The following is a 17,417-nucleotide window of genomic DNA, read 5'->3' on the forward strand; positions in this document are numbered from 1 at the left end:
TTCATAAACTACTGACATTGTTATGCTAACCTATGCTTGTGCTCCTTCTGACACGCCTTCACAAGAGAACTGGCAAAATGGGAGAGGGCATAGGTAGGGAATGGGAAAGAGGAAGTTTTGTTTAAAAAAGATGATGAATTCCGTACACTGACTTGCTGAAACTTTTTAAAAATGTTTTAAGATTGTATGAGATTACATGCTTCTATAATTAGAAATTCAAAAAAGTTTAACTTTAACCTAAATGAGATATTTCTTTAATTTTAGATATTCTCAGTTGTTCTTTGAGCATATGTGATGCCCATTTTTGATTAAAATAGTATTAATTCTAGTGAAAAAAGGCATTTGACATCACAAAGGCATATGCAGTATAGGGAAACATAAGAGGAATAATGTTCTAAAATGGCTCTTAGAAAAATGCATACACCTTACTCCATATAATTTGGACTTTACATATTATCGTACTTTGCTTGATTCTGTCTTTGAGACACAGTGACCTTAGAACATCTGGTTTAATTTAGCACACTATAGGAGTTTTGATAGTACTCAGTGAGAGAAACAGAGAGATCCACTTCTTACAGAGCTCAGCCTATCCACTGATCTAAGATCCTACCATGCCAGTTCAATGCACATATGAAACATTTGAATTGTATCATGAGGGTAATCTGTAAGTCATATATATGCAACCATATTGATAGTCATATTTTTCCTAATTGACTTCAGATCTGCTGATGTCCAATGCTGTCGAGGTCAGTCTGCTGGAGATACAGCCAATGGCCTAATGGACAGAATTTCTTACTGCAGATGAATCATCATGGAGAACTCATTCTCACGCAAGTAGAAAGACATCTGCACCAACTGGAGTAGAAGAAAAAATCATTGCAGGAATTGGGAGACATTAGTATTTCCTTTCTCCCTTTACCCTTTCAAAGATTATAATTAGAAAGAAAACACTGCAATGAGACTTATCCTTTCTTTACAGAGATCTTCATTCATGCTAGAAGGAGGCAGTGTTATGTAAAGACAAAGTCATCACCTTCTGAATGCTGCTCTGCCCCTAAGGCTTATGGAGGGTAATAGAACATACAATTTCAGTTGACCTCTGTCAGGGTATATTGGATTCTATTGAAGAGCCTTATTTAAAAAAAAAAAAAGGTACCTTAAACTATTTAAAAATGCTTATTTATCCAGCTTAGAATACTTTATTTGTTATACCAATGAATTCTTCCATTTTACAAAGCATTTTAATTTATCAAGGTGACTCTTGAGCGATGAAGGACAGTTGTTTTTGCAAGTAGCACGGCCCAACAGACTAGAATACAAATAACCGTTAGGAGTGTGGTGCTTGTAGGGAGGTGGGAATAAGCCTTAAAGGAGACAGCATCTAAGTTTCTCTGTCTGAAGTTGCTCAAGTTTACCTCTCATGCCTCCACTCATGCCCCATTTTACTTGTTTTAATATTCTCTGATTATGAATGCACTTGTCAACATTTAAAGAGCTGTTATCTGTAATTATTGATGACAGCTGGAATGTGTATTGAACTCCTCTGAAATAAACTAATTAAAAACAATTCCAGTGACTAGAAAGCATAAAATTCATCACAGGCTTCTCTGAAGCCAGAACTAATAGACAGAAAGCTTACATATAATTTTCCCCATCCTTTATTACTGCTCTCCCGCTTTAATCAGAGGACCCATAAATGACTGAAGAGTTAGGAACATACGTCAGTGGAACTGCAGTTTACTTTTTGGAGGAGGGACATAATTGCAGGCCAACAGGAAGACCGTAATGAATGTAAGAAGGAAAAAGAGAAATAAAATAATACTGTGCCATGATTAAAAATCACACCAATTGACTCGACCAGGTTTAGCACTAACTCAGTTATTCCAGAAAGACAAGCAATTGAATTCTTACCTCCAACTGCTACAAAGTCTGATGTCCAGAATTTACACTGATGTCCAGACAGCACCTTATTTACATGTATATACAGAATTAATCAAAACACTGTAAAGCACTCATTGCAATAAACAGCAGCCTTGCTCTCCTCTACATTAAATAGAGTATATGCACCACTAAGAATTTTACTGCTAAGATGCTTTTAAAAGCTTCGTTATTTGCTAGAGATTTTAGCACTAAAGAGCTATCTGAGATGTCTGGCAAACAAGTGGGATTTTGCAATCTAAGGTAACGGTGCTTATCCCTAGCGAAAAAACCACATTCGAAGAAGCAGCTACCCCCAAAAAAAGAATGTGGTGTGTTGCATGTCTCTAGGTCCTGTGTGGAAATGGATGCAACACTATATTGGTACCGTTGCTGCTGGATGACAAGAAAGGTTCCCAAAAACGCTCCAGATGAAAGAGATATGGACAGGTTTGAAACATAAGCCCCCAAAACAGAATGACACCGCTCTAGATGAAAGCAGCCAAGAATAATTCAGACTGAAACAACCACCTACCATACTGGCTAAGATTCCCTTGCATGGATTCTCTTAAAGATACTTGGTGTCATTACACATTTCCGAGAATGCTACTCTTAAAAGCCAGCAACCATGAACAGAAGACTTTCACATACTAGGAAGAAAACAGAAACCAAAACCTCCAAATCACTTCAGGTATATATCCAGCATAGAACAGTAATGGGCTAAGTTACTAGTTAGACTGAGCTAACTAGAACATTCTGAAGGTAAATACATTGGGGGTAGAGATGAAACAAACATGCCAAAATCATTAATAATGGCTATTCAGGCCACAAAGCAGATGAACGAATTAAACACCTGAATTGTGCTCCTAGAAAAGAGTCTACCACAATACTGAGAGGTGGGCTCAGCTAGCCTCAGTAAGGAGAGCAAAGGAAGAAGAGCCTTTTGCAGTAAAGTAGGTAGGACTTTCTGTTCCATGCAAGATTAACATCTACAACCAAGTTATGGTGCAGGAAAAAGCTGAAGTCAGGCTACAGTTTAGGGTCTCTATGTCAAACACCAGTGGAACTTTGGGGTGTATCTTCTATGGTTTTAATTAAGGCCAGTATTGGGGATACAACTGAAGCATGTGGATTTTGTGTCCTACTGAAACTATGCAGTATAGAAATCATCACAAGAGTACCTATAATTTATGTTGTTCTTGGGTTATTCTTTCAACCTCACCCAACACATTAAGTAAACCAATGTTCTTTAGTAGACTGAACTCCAACCTGTTAAATCGCAACAGGTTTCAACAGTACCAACTTCCCTTGCCTGAATATTTTTGCTTCCCACTTCCAAAGGGGATGGAAAAAAAGCTTATTAGCAGTCTGTTCCCTCCTTGTAGAGCAATGCAATTCAGACATTCAGACAATCTATGGGGCTGAGAAAAAAAATCACCTGTTGTGAATTTTCAAGACCATGTGATCTACAGTAAGTACCATATTCTTAAATGGATGTATTGATAACTGCTTTTCTAGACTCGAAGTTAGTTCCTCACAGTTCCTTTTTCCTAATACATGTACTTTTATGGCATTATATAGAGATTTATAGGCAGGAAAGAGATATGTAGAAAACTAATTTTTTTTTGTCTAGCACGTGCATGCATAAACATACAAAGCTGCAATCAATCTATCTTTCTCATACAATTTCTTAAAAGAAAGTAATAGAAGACACCTTTATCTATTTTGTCACAAAGTTGCCTAGTAAATAGAAGCTGGGCAGTACAGGGAATGATTACGTCCTACTTATATACGGAAATGACTGCTGTGAAAAAGGTAAATGTTAAGCAGTTAAAGGACATTTCTTCAATCATTTCTACTGGATGGCCTCTCTGAGGTGGTGAACATCACACTTTTTCAGTTTCCCATCTATTAATGATGTACTTTATGTAAGAGATTTGTTGACATACTTCAGATTCATATTTCTCTGCCTGAATCAAAGCATGGCTGATAGTACAGATGTGAAGAAATAAATTTGTGGAGAATTTGACTCAGTATTACAACATGTAGAATTTATCCTCAAACTGCCAAACTCATCTGCAGCCCCAAAAGGCTCTTCAATGGCTATGGTCTCACACAGTCAGGGCAGTGATGTACCTCCCAGTTTTGGGACTAAAAAAAAAAAAAAAATTCCATCCTCTCAGATAAAGCAAAATGATTTTGTCATTCTGACCAAGGAGACAAGCCTTAGATGGCCTGAATTCTTCGAAAGGTATCAACACAGGACAAATCTGTATGAGAAAAGAAGATACGGAGCACACAAAATGTTGGTCACATTGGTGAAATCAAATTTCCAGGTGTTCATGTGATGATCAGTGACTACAAGCATACTTTCTTCAAGAAAATGTAGAGCCACAGCTGCTATCTCAGTTCTGGCCATAGGTACAAAATGACGAATTCACTCTTACATCTTTCCCTGCTGCCATGATGCTGGCCCTCACGAGAATGAATCCCCATGAAGAACAATTTGACTGCAGTGACAGCCTTTGGTGCAGCATAATACCTCTCAGATGAAAAACTTTCCCCTAAAGAATTAATGCTTACCACTTCCCATGTAATTTATAAGACTAACTTACATAAAAGTAACTGTCTAAACAAGGTGGGCAGAGCTAAAAGTCAAGATTTTTTTCCTGTACAGAAAAAAAACACATAATGACAAGATGTAAATAAATGGAACTGACTTCCATCTTCCAGTTGTTTTAATGGGATCATAAGAACTTAAGACAAAAGATAATGTTAATTTTAATAATAAACCAACTAGATTCGTAGAAATAAGACAGTCTATCTAAGCCAATATAAACTAAGACTGACAGACAAATAGAAGGACATATCAAAGAGGTGTACTCGTTTAATTTTCTTCAGAGTTAATATAGAAATATATCCATCTTTGTAAGAGCTACATACATTTTATTTAGATAAAAGTGTGCAATGAGAAAAGTATGATTCCCTACCATTGCTGAGAAACAAAAAGGGACTATATTAAGAGTTACATTAATTTCATAATTTTCTGTCTACAGCAATTATATTGTGTATTAGCAGTATAATGAATCAGTACATTGATGTTAAGTAGCCTGAAAATGTTTCAATCATTAGTTCTGAACTCACTGAAGTTTCTGTCTTCTGAAGTTCTTCACTGCTGTGGTAGACGATCAAGCAGTTCAGAGTTTGGCGTAATCTTTCAGGATCATTTCCAATTTCTGGCTCAGCATGATATTCCCTTTCACTTTTAGTTTACCAGAAAAAAATGCCTACAAAAAGCAGAGAAGGGGGGAAAAAAATGTATTCAACTGCTCACTCACAATCCAAAGAGCTGCTGGAACCAAACAAGAAGCCAAAGATAAGTGTGGTTGTTTAGTGCTCAGGAGAAAGCCTTCAGTGCACAACGACCATTGAGTATTGATTATTGGTTACTAACAGAAAACCATCCAAGTTCAATTTTAATAGCATCCAGAATCACAGTTTTCTATCTACAGTGCAGGCAAGGCCATGTCTGTTACTCAGGGGAAAAAAAATAAACACAAAGCAACTTCACTGGCCTCCATTTCTTTTCTATGTATAGCACAGAGGACTTCTCCTGGTCTAAGACAAACTTCTTCACAGATGCTGATGGCAGAACTTCACCACGGCTCAAAAATAAAGCTCCCAGTCCTCCCCTCCCAATGCTACAGATATCCATATATCCTTATATGAAATGAGAAAATGGAATAAAAAGGCCATTTAATGAAAATTAAAGGCCTAATAAAAAGGTCAAGTACTCACTCAAATTCATAACAGGAACTTGCAAAATATACATACACATATATTCCAAAGAAATGCACTGGCTTTATAAATCACATATTACAACAAACAGGAACTAAACAAGATTTTGTTGCATTTGCAGGATCATACATCAACCAATATTTTCACTGAAATGCTGGTACATTACATTTTTATTGTCACTACTTCAAAGAGCTGTATACCCTGTTTCAATCTACTTCAGTGTTTTTTTAAAACCAGTTTTGCTTCGCTGTGGCTTTGCAATCTGAAAGCTCTTTGAAAGTTCTGAAACAATGTGCTTTTGCATAGTTCCATTAACTTGAAATACATTCAAATAAGGGATAGAGAGAGCCAGCAGAAAAGAATTTGAATAGATGCTTTGAGCTTTTTTAGATTAAAAACTTCACAGAAACTCAAAGGAAATACTAATGACTAAGAATAGATAATGTTCCTGAATTGCAATCACTGTTCTTTAGCATTCTGAAGATTACACGTCAACATCTTTTTTGTTTATGCTTTATGCCTGCTATATACAGAGGGTCACAAAGGATTTTACTCATGTGGTATGTAGGACTTACAACAAACATTTGCCATCATTGTTAGTCTCCAATTTTACAATCAAAGTCTCCAACAACTTCTGCTTGGGATGAAAGAAAAGGAACTGCTTGATATATGATGAGCTTAATTAAAGTTTTCATTTGTTCAAGCTTTAATCTGTAAGCTGACATATTAAATCTGTGACAGTTTAATTTACTTTTACACAAGGCACTTTTATTAGTAAAATTAGTAGTTTTAAGCAGTTGATTACTCCAAGGAGCTAAAAGTGCACACCCAGATTATATAACTTTCTTAAATCTTTCCCTTAAAAATCTACATAGTTTGGGTGAATTTTGACCAGTTTCAATGGATCTACATGCATGCCTTGTCCGAAATTTTTCTTTGCTGCAATAGTAGCAGTAAATCTTAATTTTGCAACAAATACCAACTTCCTGCAAAATGACCAATCAAAACAGCCTGAACGATCAAACTGACAAACCCTAACCTTGCAAATAGTGCCAGGAAACAAACAAACAACTAACTTTGTACTGCCAGGCTTCATTTCTTTTAAGGTATCTTTGTCTCAAGACAATAAAGATGGCAAAAATTCCTCATCGTGTCTTCTGACTAATTCAGGATAAGGTAACAATGTGCTTCTACCTCCTCTGACTCTGGTTTGCACTGTCAAAACATCCACTGTTGCGAATTTTGGAATGCAAACAGTCACAGATCAGAGCTTGAGTTAAGGCAAATAATATGTCCCTATGCAAGTGAGCATGTCTGCGATGCACAGGTTTTACCTTTTGGGGGTCAGTCTTTTGTTGTACCACGTCCATGAAATCCTCGTCCGAGAGAGTGAAGGTGGTATCAACAGAACTTCTTGCAGGTCCTTGATACACTGCTCCAGAGCCATTCTTTAAGTCAATTGCTGAAAAGCAGCAGTAAAGATAGTTTTATTTCAAAATAAAGATAAAATTTTCAGCCTAAAGAATACTACTCTCCTTATCTATTATTATGAAGCATCCAGTCTAAACGTAAATCTTGAGCTAACAGCCACTTAGAAAATGAAAGGGTTTGAATTCTTCTTCTTTAATGAAAGAAAATAATTGAGATTCAAAGAGAAAAAAACCCTATTCCTATACTAAGGAGGTGGGGGTTTACAGCAAGAACTGCCATTTGAAAATTCTTGCATAGATTGCTAAAAACATTTTTAAACATCACTCAAGATTCACAAGATATTAATTAGTGAAATTACTGCAAAAATGTTAAAGCTAGTAATAAAGCTCTGATGTTTTAAACCAGCATCCTATATTCAGAGAAGGCAAATGTGGTGGTGTTCAAACATGCTGCTGTATTTTCCCTTTTCTGCCCCACAGGCAATATAGCCTGTTCTGCTTCAGGCAAAGAGCATTTAAAGACTTGCCAAATATCTGTCTTTCTCTTCTGGAAAGCCAGAAATTCCTCCAAGTATCTGGAGCTTCAGAGTGTTTTTTTCCCCACACCAAATGACCTGCCAAAATAATCTATTACAAGGCTAACACCATCATGTATTGCATCATTTGTTTAGAACAATATTAGAAGGATATTTTGACAGGATGTGCTCTGCCAAATCATTCTCAGATTTTGCAAATTCCCAGTCTTTCCCTCTACAACTTTTCCTCTTGGTGTCCATCCCAACCCGTTCCCCCTTGCCCCGCCCCTCTTTTAAGCACAAAACAAAATCATTATTCGAGTGTATGTTCCCGTAAGTGGATGACATCTCTAATCAGAGAATCATGGCTGCCTAGTCAATACTAAGACTGTCAGTTGGTTTCTCTTAGTTGACAAATTTTAAGATGCTGGCCCAACTATGGAGACTTATTTCTGCATAAACTCTCATGTACTTTTTTCTAAATAATTTTTCTGAAATGGTAAGGTGAACTACACAGATTGGGAATAGCTTTTGTCTGTTTGAGTTAAGTCTTTCATTTTCTGAAATCTGTTCGAAGTAAAAAAAAATTACTGAGCACCAGATGAACAATCTATACCTTCTATGTTTGTGGGTAGGAGCTGTGTAACATTCTTTTGATTTGAAACAGCTACTATATAGTCTTAACATCGTAAGACAGCCTTTAAACATTGCTCCTGTAGGTTATGCAGGCACGGACTATTATTTAAAAAATAAAAAATAATCATCTATTGAATGATGAAATGTAAGTTTCCTAGTGGACACCAGTTCCCCAGATTAAATTAAGCAAGCTTACCGGTCAATCTGCTTTTAAAATACACCTCCACTCAAATGCTAGCAATGTTACGAACCACACCAATGTAGCCAAACCGAGCTCCCTTTGAGCCAAACAGCACTGGTCAGCAAGCCCCACATATAAATTCACAAAACACACGCATGGTTTTCTAGGATGCTTACAGTTCTTAATTATTTATTTTTAATTACTTCTGGACCTTAGAAATCAAAAGAGCACGAGTCCCTTCTTGTGCTTCATTTTGCATGCATTAATTTTTTTGGCTGTCCCTACCCTTCCCAGACTGTTCCAGAAGGGAACCCAGACGATGAAAGCCTGACATAACATCTCCCAAGACACAACAGATCCTCTTCTCCTTCTCTACTAAGCACTGGCTCGAAAAGCAGTTTTGATATATCTCATTGATAATACTCATCCATCAGTCTCAGCCGTATAAAGTTTAGACGACAAAAAGTTAGAATTAAAAAGGCGTAGTGACTCAGACAATTTCTAACAACTCCTAGATTTTAATCTGAATATTGTATATACTTAACATCGTTACAATCCCTGTACTCCTTCTCCATTTCCTATCCAAGTCTTAAGAGCATCGCTTTTCAATCCATGTCTATGATTAATTGTAAGCTCTTGAAAGCACAAATATGCCTGTAAACATTGCATAAACATGGTACCATGGGCAAAACTGTTATGTTTAATCACATCAAATCCCTAATGCATCTCAAACTAAAACTTATTAGAAATTCTAAAAAAAAAGAGGGCCAATCTAGTGGTATGTTCTTTTTCTAAAAATACGAAAATATAATTTCCATTTCCTCTTTATTCTATTTAAAGAGCATTAAGATTTTCGCTAAGGAAAAAAAAAAAAGACCAGAGCAGCCACAAAAGAGCAGAGCTCTGTGACAACAAATACTGTGTTTTTTTATAAAAACATTAAGGACCTTCTACTGTTACTTGACCCACCCCTTTTTATATATCTTTATATAGCTTTATCATAAACGATTTATGACATCTCTAATGCAAGCAGTCAAAAAAAAACCCAACAAAAACCACCCAAACCCCCAAAGGAACTAGCAGGAGGAAATGAAATCCTGAAACTTGATAAGTAAGCCCCAGCGGGTGAATTCTGGTGAATCACACTGGAGAAAGAGTAACCCAAAATACACCATATGTTGGTATTTTGAAGAGGAAAAGGAACTCCTTTCTTTATAGAGAATGGAAAACTACCCCAAAAACTTGCTTATTCTTTTTTTTGCCAGGGAAAGAAAAAAGAGGGATTAGAAACATATACAATAATTTTTCTCACCTCCTGATGTACACCTAGCCTTGAGTATTCAGATTACAACTGAGACTAAACTACAGCAGTGGTACATGGACAAATGGATATAAACTAGCAATGAAAAAAATGAGCCCAATATCAGAACAGATTTCAACCATCAGAGCAGAAAAAGTCTAGCTTTCCAAAATGACCCAAGAGGGTGCCTTCTTGTAAAATACAACTTTATTAGATAAGGCTATATAACACAGCTGCCTGCTGTAGAGCACGAAACGGTCTTGATGCAAGTCTCCTATACATATCTTCTACACATGTCTCCTGGATACACAATTATGGTTTTAGCTACCATCTTGTCACTGCACCTTGCACGCTGCACTATGATTGCAGCAGCCAGCTTGATAATAACTTGGTACTGGCATAGTTATGCCAGTGCTCAGGTGGCTGGTGACCTGGGCAGCTGCCAGGCAACTACCTCGTGCACTGGCTTCACGGCCAGCAGTAACAAATGAGTAGCCTACAGGTGCCTCCAGTGTTCCGGTGTTATTTGGTCCTGAGAACACATAGCCCTTGGCGGCTGCTACAGATACAGCTCTTCTCCTAGCCATTCACATGGCTGATCCACTCCATACAAAAACCGAAGCTTGAAACATGAGCATGGTACTCAATACTGTGTGTAGCAACAAAAATTAAAATTAGACTTGAAGTCTCTTTTAAAAATCAACTAGCTTCTTAAATACGTACAATTTTAGTATTACACACCTGGCAGAAAAGCAGAATCAAGCAGTTGCAGTGGATGAAACAGTAGGTATCCTTCAAATTTTTGTTTCTACTTCTATACTTAAGTGTTATATTACAGCAATTAAATATCTATGAATTATTATCATCCATAAGACGCTGCTTTGAAAGACATAATAGAAAGGTTAAAAAAAATTTATATATATACAGGCTAAAACACTAGACACTGACATTCTATAGCAGGTAGCCAAAGAGCCTAAAAATCTAAGATCTGGGGCACAGGTTTTGCTTTGCCTTCGAAGAGTACCATACCATTTCTAGGAGAGAAATATTAAGCAGTCAGACTATTTTTTGTTTGTTTTTTGTTCTGCTTCACAGAGGGTAAGTAACTACAATACAAGCCTCATCCTCAAAGTAAAGTGTCACCCACTCTTCATTCCCTGAAGTCATATCGCATCATAAAATATTAAGCAGTTTCATCTTAATTTGTCAGATGTTCACAATCAACTGCATGTAATGATTTCTCCCCAGTTCTCCTAACAAAGTTTTATTCTTCTGAGAACTGGAAAGGAACAGAAGTATCTTCTGCCTTCAGCAGTGCCTTCAGAAACATGATGAAAAGCAACAGATGGGTAAACTCTTCTGAGTACTGTTCTAGACAGCCATTAACTATCAGCTACCAAATCTCAATGGCAACGTCTTTCCTCTATGGAAAGAGAAGTTGAAATGAAGTAGCTTAACTCTAAGAAAAATATTTTATAACCATCGAAAACAAAAGCGATTGTTGTACAGTAATAAATATGCAGGAGAGAGCAAAGCATGCTTTAGATAGTGAAGCCAACTGGAGAAGTCAAAGCTGGGGGGTCTCAAGAATTTTGTTAAAAAATAAGAAAAGATAGCTCCAGTATCGCTAAGCTTATTCCTTAGGTTTTGACACTACCAATATCTGTATTGCTTTATCTTCTTAAGAGGATTTTCAGTATCCTCTTAAATTAGAACAGCTTGCTTCTATAAAGAAATACCACTAATTAAGAGCAGTTGTCTACAGTTCAACGTTGTTTAGACAGCGAATGAGCTGTCCAAAATTTCACATCCTGAGTGCAAGATCAACGGTTCTACACCTCCCCATGGCTTCACACCATCCACAGAGAACTACATGAAAGTAAAGGTCATTGCTAATTAAACAGACCAGTGTAACTAATATTAGTGCTACCATCAAGAAGTGTCTCTGTAACAGCAAAAGCTAAATCCAATCCACAAATTGTACTTCATTTAAAGTAATAAACAAAAATCTTGGCTTACTGCAGAGAACAGAGATCAAAAGGTTACAGTTGCAATTAAAACGAAACACTAAAAATAAATATAAATTTTAAAAAAACCTTTTGGTTCATGAAAGTTTGGAAAACACCAGAACAACTGCATACATGAGAACGAATTTCAGAGCAGTCCTTAATACTGCTGCTTTCTCTCATTTGCTTCCCTCCCAGCCTCTTCCCAGATCTTAAGAGGCTCAAGGACATTAGCAGAAGATGCTGGAGCTACAATCACTGAGTAAGACAGCAATGAGCTGCAGGGCCCAGATTGTTTCTAGTGCTGTCAATTGCTGCAGTTTTCACAACAGCACAAAGCTGTGCAAAAGTGACAAGTCAAAAAATTAGAAGACAAGCCAGCACAACTACGTAATACATTTAATAAGGAAAGAGGCCTAGCAAGTAGCCCAAGAGAACCACAAACACTGCCTGTAAAGGCCTGGGAGGCCCTTAGAAAGAGAGGCCTTAAAAAAACCAATAGATAATGAAACAATTAGCATCAACTCAAGGCTTAAAACAAAACAAAAAACTCCCCCAAAATAATCTACCTCCTCACATTTCAGTTGTTTCAGTGGTAACATGTCAAGAAATTTGACAATACATTGAAGCAGCATGGAATATTTATCCACAGGAACCAAATTCTAAATTAATTTTAATGTCATATTCTCCTCTTTGCTTTATTGTAGCTATGTACATTATGGGATCTAGCTCTCAAACAGGCAATTTTACTTTGAGAAAGATGATTCAAAACTGTTATAATCTAACTTAGCATTAACATTTATAAAACTGATTTTAAATTATTGTACACAGAAGATCAGCTAATAATCAGTGGGCCAACTAACTTAAATTGAGTGTAAGATGTGCAATTCTACTGACAGAGTTGACTAACATTAAAATCTGAAGCAGATTTGAAACCAGTCAAAATACTGACACATAATTAAATTCAAGCTAAAGCAAAGGTAACGTCTTACTATCATCTTCAGTTTTTAAAGTAAAAAATTAATTTGTCAAAAGCTAAAATTTCTCATTACATACAGAAGCTCCCATTCCATTAACAACAGAAAAAGTCAAGCATTCAAGTCAGTAAGTGGCTCTGTCAATGTTACGTATTCTAAATTTGCTGTCATCGTTCCTGTGCATTACTAACGTCTTGGTGATGGCCATATAAAGATCCGTCAGAAATCTTTTGGGTTATCGACAATATCTTAGCTGCAAGAAAGTTGTCTTCCTTTGAATGCAAAGCTACAAACTACTCTCTTCTTCCACGTTCACCATGCAAAATGAATTATGCTAGCATCTGGTAGAAGAGACAGTACATGACGATGCTCTTGAATACTGAATAATAATGTATGCAAACAAGGAAAAAGAATTAAGCTGGCAATTGCTTACACATCTTGAATGCTTGTTTCTGGAAGGTCTTTTTTTCCTTTGTGTTTGTTTGAGGTTTTTTTCATGACCAGAATAGTGTTTAAAAAAAATCCCCAAAATAAAAATTACATCATGCAGATATATATACCGTGCCATCAGAAATCCACCATTAGAGTTAAATAGACAGCAACAGTAGTATGCTGTTAATCCACATAAGGACAAACTGTGGGAGTTGACACTACAGTTGTCACAACTGCTAACACTCTGCCAGTGAGTTTACATAACTATTTTAATATTTTAATACTACAATTTAATATTTCAGTTATAATCCACATTTAATTTTAATTCTTTCAAATATTAACCAACTCCTGCTTTCTTCATTCTTTAACTGCTTGAAATTTCAAAGACACACAAATTCAGAAAATCATCAGATGACACAGAAAGTTCTTTGAAAAAGTGATATACAAAGGGAGTACTTTGCATACCAATATTCCTGATGAGAAAAGTAAGGAACATTTTCTACAGACAAGCTTCTTGTCACCTAGATATTTACATTCAGCCTTACATATTTATTACACCGTAAAGACTACAGTAATTCATAAACACTAGCCACTGTTTTGACACCTAAGCTTGAAGGAACTGACCACACTATACAAAAATTTGCAGTAACTTTTCCAAGATTTTGGAAATGTTTCATTTAAGCTCCTAAGAGTAGTCAGCAACAGGAAACATTTAAAATATTAGATTACCGCCTCCACCCTCCACCCCACAGGGAGCTTTAAGTAGTTCCAAATTCTTATAAAAGTACAGATATTGTTCACTGCAACCAAAGCAGAGGGAACAGGACAAAGAAAAGTTATGTCTTTTTAATCCCTTTTAGCTAGGGAAATAAGCATTGGAAGAAGGCCCTACTTTCCTTCCACTGCTTCAGTAGGAAACAGAAGAGAGGACAAGCTTTGTTTGAAAACCAGAAAAGGCTGACTTTATACTCCAAACAGGAGTACTCTCTCTCTCTCTCTGGATACAATGGCAAAAACATCCACCTGTTTCTGTTTCCCCTCTAATAAAACTTGATCTCATGGGGCAGGTAAGGCCACTGCTCAGGCCTAAATCTTCAAATGTGCCTGTTCCACGTTCAGCAGTGTGCCGCTTAAGGTCTTCCTGAGCGACAAATTTTATTCATGTCTTGAACACCCCTCATCAGGTTTTTCTTCCATTGATTTGTCCCTCCATTCTTTGAACATATGTAATACTGAGTTTAGGTGACAAACAAAGCAGTTCCAAAATTAAAGACAATGATAAATCATCTTGAAGACAGTCTTCTGGTTGTTATTATAAACATGGTCATCACTTACATTACGTTTAGTTACACATGAAACAACAGACATGACTGATGTAGTGTACAGAGTGATTCTCTAACAAACACAAGTATCCACTCCAAGCGTTTTGGAGTTTAATCTACGCGCTTCTAACATATTTTCTAAAAAAGTAAGCAAGAACACAGGAAAGACTTCATAAGCCTTCTGTCCATGTTCTAAGCATGCCCATCATCTAAATTACCAGGTGTAAAAGTGGAAAACTGCAGATGGTAGGAATGACTAAGAGCAGTAATGAGTTTTAAGACAGACCTTCTGAGTTGAATTATGCAGTATTTACCCCCCTCTCATTTTGATATATATGTACTCAGACTTCATAACCTACACAGGTATATTCAATATATTGATTAACTACCATCCAAGTGAGAATCATCCCTTATCCCTCAAAAATTGCTTAAAAGGCAATACAGGTAGAACAGAACTATCTTGATCAATATACGTATGATATTTTTCCTGAAACTTAACAGCAGTCTTGCTACTAAGAATCTCTGCTGGTTAATATTAGGAAAAGAAAAAGTGGAATTATAGGTTTCTGAACCACTCTGTAAAAGGAAGAGCAGTTTCTTAAACACAATAACCATTTATTGAGAACAGACATCGCAAAGACTTAACAATAGTTAAAAAAAGTCACAGTCTATGGGACAAAGCATAACACAGACCCGATCTGACCTACCAACATGTCAGTCTCTCCCCTCAGCCTGTCAAAGGGCGGTCCACCTCATCTGTATCTCCCCCAAAACTGTTCTAACTGGATCCAACCATTGAGACCAATCAAAATGAAGCAGTCTAAGTGACAGACTCGACCCCAAAACTTGCATTTCTCCTCAAAAAAGCAAAAGTCTGGAAGTTACAACCTGACTATGGTTTATTCCTTTGGAAAAACTTTACATTCCACTAATAGACTATTCAGGACACCTCAGCAAAAAAACTTGAATAATTCCAAAGACAATGAAATATATCCAATTATTAAAATTAGACTGCTTTTTGCAAAAATACATGTCCTTAGAAACTGAGCACAAGAGAATTCAAGAAGAGAAGTTTTTTGAGGAAGTAGTTTTGCCCCCATCAGATGATTTCACATACTTGTATAATCCACTTTACCAGGAAACACTTCCCCTTTGATTCGTTGCTATTATGAGCTTTAGCCTCTCTTCATCAAGCCAGTCCCATGCTTAAAGGATGGGTAAGCTTCATTATACCTTCACTAAACCTTGATCTCAGAAAATTTGAATGGAAACAAACTGGGCTATATTTTCACTGAAGTGACAAGAACAATGCAGTAGAAATAAATACTTATTTAGATTAGTCAGCATGTACATCACCAGCAGACTAATTACTGTAACACAGAGCTCCCAGTAGGTTAATCTAGCCTGCTTTTCTAAGTGCAGTGGCGATCTATTCTGGAAAATGTAAACAGAAATGCAGTGAAGTTCTAGAGGATGGTTTGCCTATACCTACATCTAAATAGGCAAGTTACAGAAGTATGTTCATAGAAAGGTTAGTAACTGCCATTATGGAACTTTATCTGATCTCCTTGTCAGTTGTGCATTCAGTATGCATTCAGATTTGTAGGTCCCAGTCAATCTTCATCTATTACCTTATGTTTACTTTCAAGATATCAGTTTAATTAGAATGAGTATAATTAATCTCATGTCATTAAAAAAATGCATCAGAGCATTATAGAAAAGCTACAACTTACTCCACTGCATTGCTGTTTTTCCATCTTTAGTGATGTCCCATTGGAATATGGCATTTACTTTCTTTACCAATTCATTTCCAATCTCTTTTACGCGACGACCAATTTCTTCAAACACAAGGTCACTCTGCAGCCCTGCAGTCTTAAAAGAAGAGAGTGAGTATGAAGAATTTAAAATTGAAACTCCGTGAATAACATACTAAATATGTCTATTAGTTCAAGCACTGTGTCCAGGAAAGTCTCTACTGCAGAATTATTAAATGCAATTGAGATTTCTTCCACCACAAATAATCACCTCTAGCAACTGTCAGCATTAAAGAGTACGTTCAAGCAGAAAACGCTTCATGGACTCTTCCTTGAGAATTATTTCAAATCTTGCTTTGCAGTTTTTGTCATTTATCACTACAGTTTAAGATATGCTTTATAATTAGAGCTCTAAGGGCTTCTAAATAGCTCTTTATTCCCTTTGGAGGATAACCATTGCCACTTTTTCCATGGTGAACGGCATGTTAGTTTTTAGTACACAAAAATGTTTTTACCTGTACATTACTTTAACTTGACATGGAAGATGTTCAAAACATACTGCACTATGAACACAGTCAGAACTCCAGTGCAGACACAATTTATTTATCATTTTAGAGTGGGATTAGCTACACTTACATTTTCAACTTTTCCAAACATGGATTATTTTGCAAGCCTTTCATTGTCTTTCTTAAACAAATATTTGTACTGGATAAAATACTACACTTTAAGAAGCTGCTCCAGTGACATTTTTCATCTAACTGGAATTGGAGCAAAGAAGCTCTCATAGCTTTAGCGGTTCTGCTGTACCTACCTGTATACCAGAATACAATACTCCTCACGTTGCTATCTTGTCATCTCTTTGGCTAAGCTTAACATTTTCCATTATCATTATATAACAGAGTTCCCGATGACATCTAAATTTGCCAATCTTCACTCACTCAGGCTAGTTTCCCCTGGCGATTTCTGCCTCTGTCAACAAACTTCTGCCAAAGCACCTTAATTTCTCAGAGTAAGCCTAAAGAAAAAGAACTGTTCTGCCCATGTTAAAAAGAATCTCTGTAATTATTTCACAGAGAAGTTCCAATGCTTATATGTTTGAACTTCAAATGCAGATCTGGCAACAGTTTAGAATACCAGAGGACTAAACAC

The 17,417-nt window shown here is 36.5% G+C and overlaps 1 protein-coding gene across 1 annotated transcript in view; it reads right to left on the reverse strand.

Moving 5' to 3' along the window:
• Positions 1–4,619: 4,619 nt before the first annotated feature.
• HSD17B4 (hydroxysteroid 17-beta dehydrogenase 4) overlaps positions 4,620–17,417 on the reverse strand; it is a 69,924-nt gene continuing 57,126 nt past the window's right edge. Inside the window, exons 22-24 of the mRNA XM_059833285.1 lie at positions 16,248–16,386; positions 7,050–7,177; positions 4,620–5,204 (exon numbers count right to left, since the gene is read on the reverse strand). Coding sequence (XP_059689268.1) covers positions 5,115–5,204; positions 7,050–7,177; positions 16,248–16,386 — 357 coding nt within the window. The 3' untranslated portion in view covers positions 4,620–5,114. The remainder of the gene's footprint in view (positions 5,205–7,049; positions 7,178–16,247; positions 16,387–17,417) is intronic.

Source organism: Gavia stellata, chromosome Z (genome assembly GCF_030936135.1).
Source record: "Gavia stellata isolate bGavSte3 chromosome Z, bGavSte3.hap2, whole genome shotgun sequence".
NCBI classification, from domain to species: domain Eukaryota; kingdom Metazoa; phylum Chordata; class Aves; order Gaviiformes; family Gaviidae; genus Gavia; species Gavia stellata.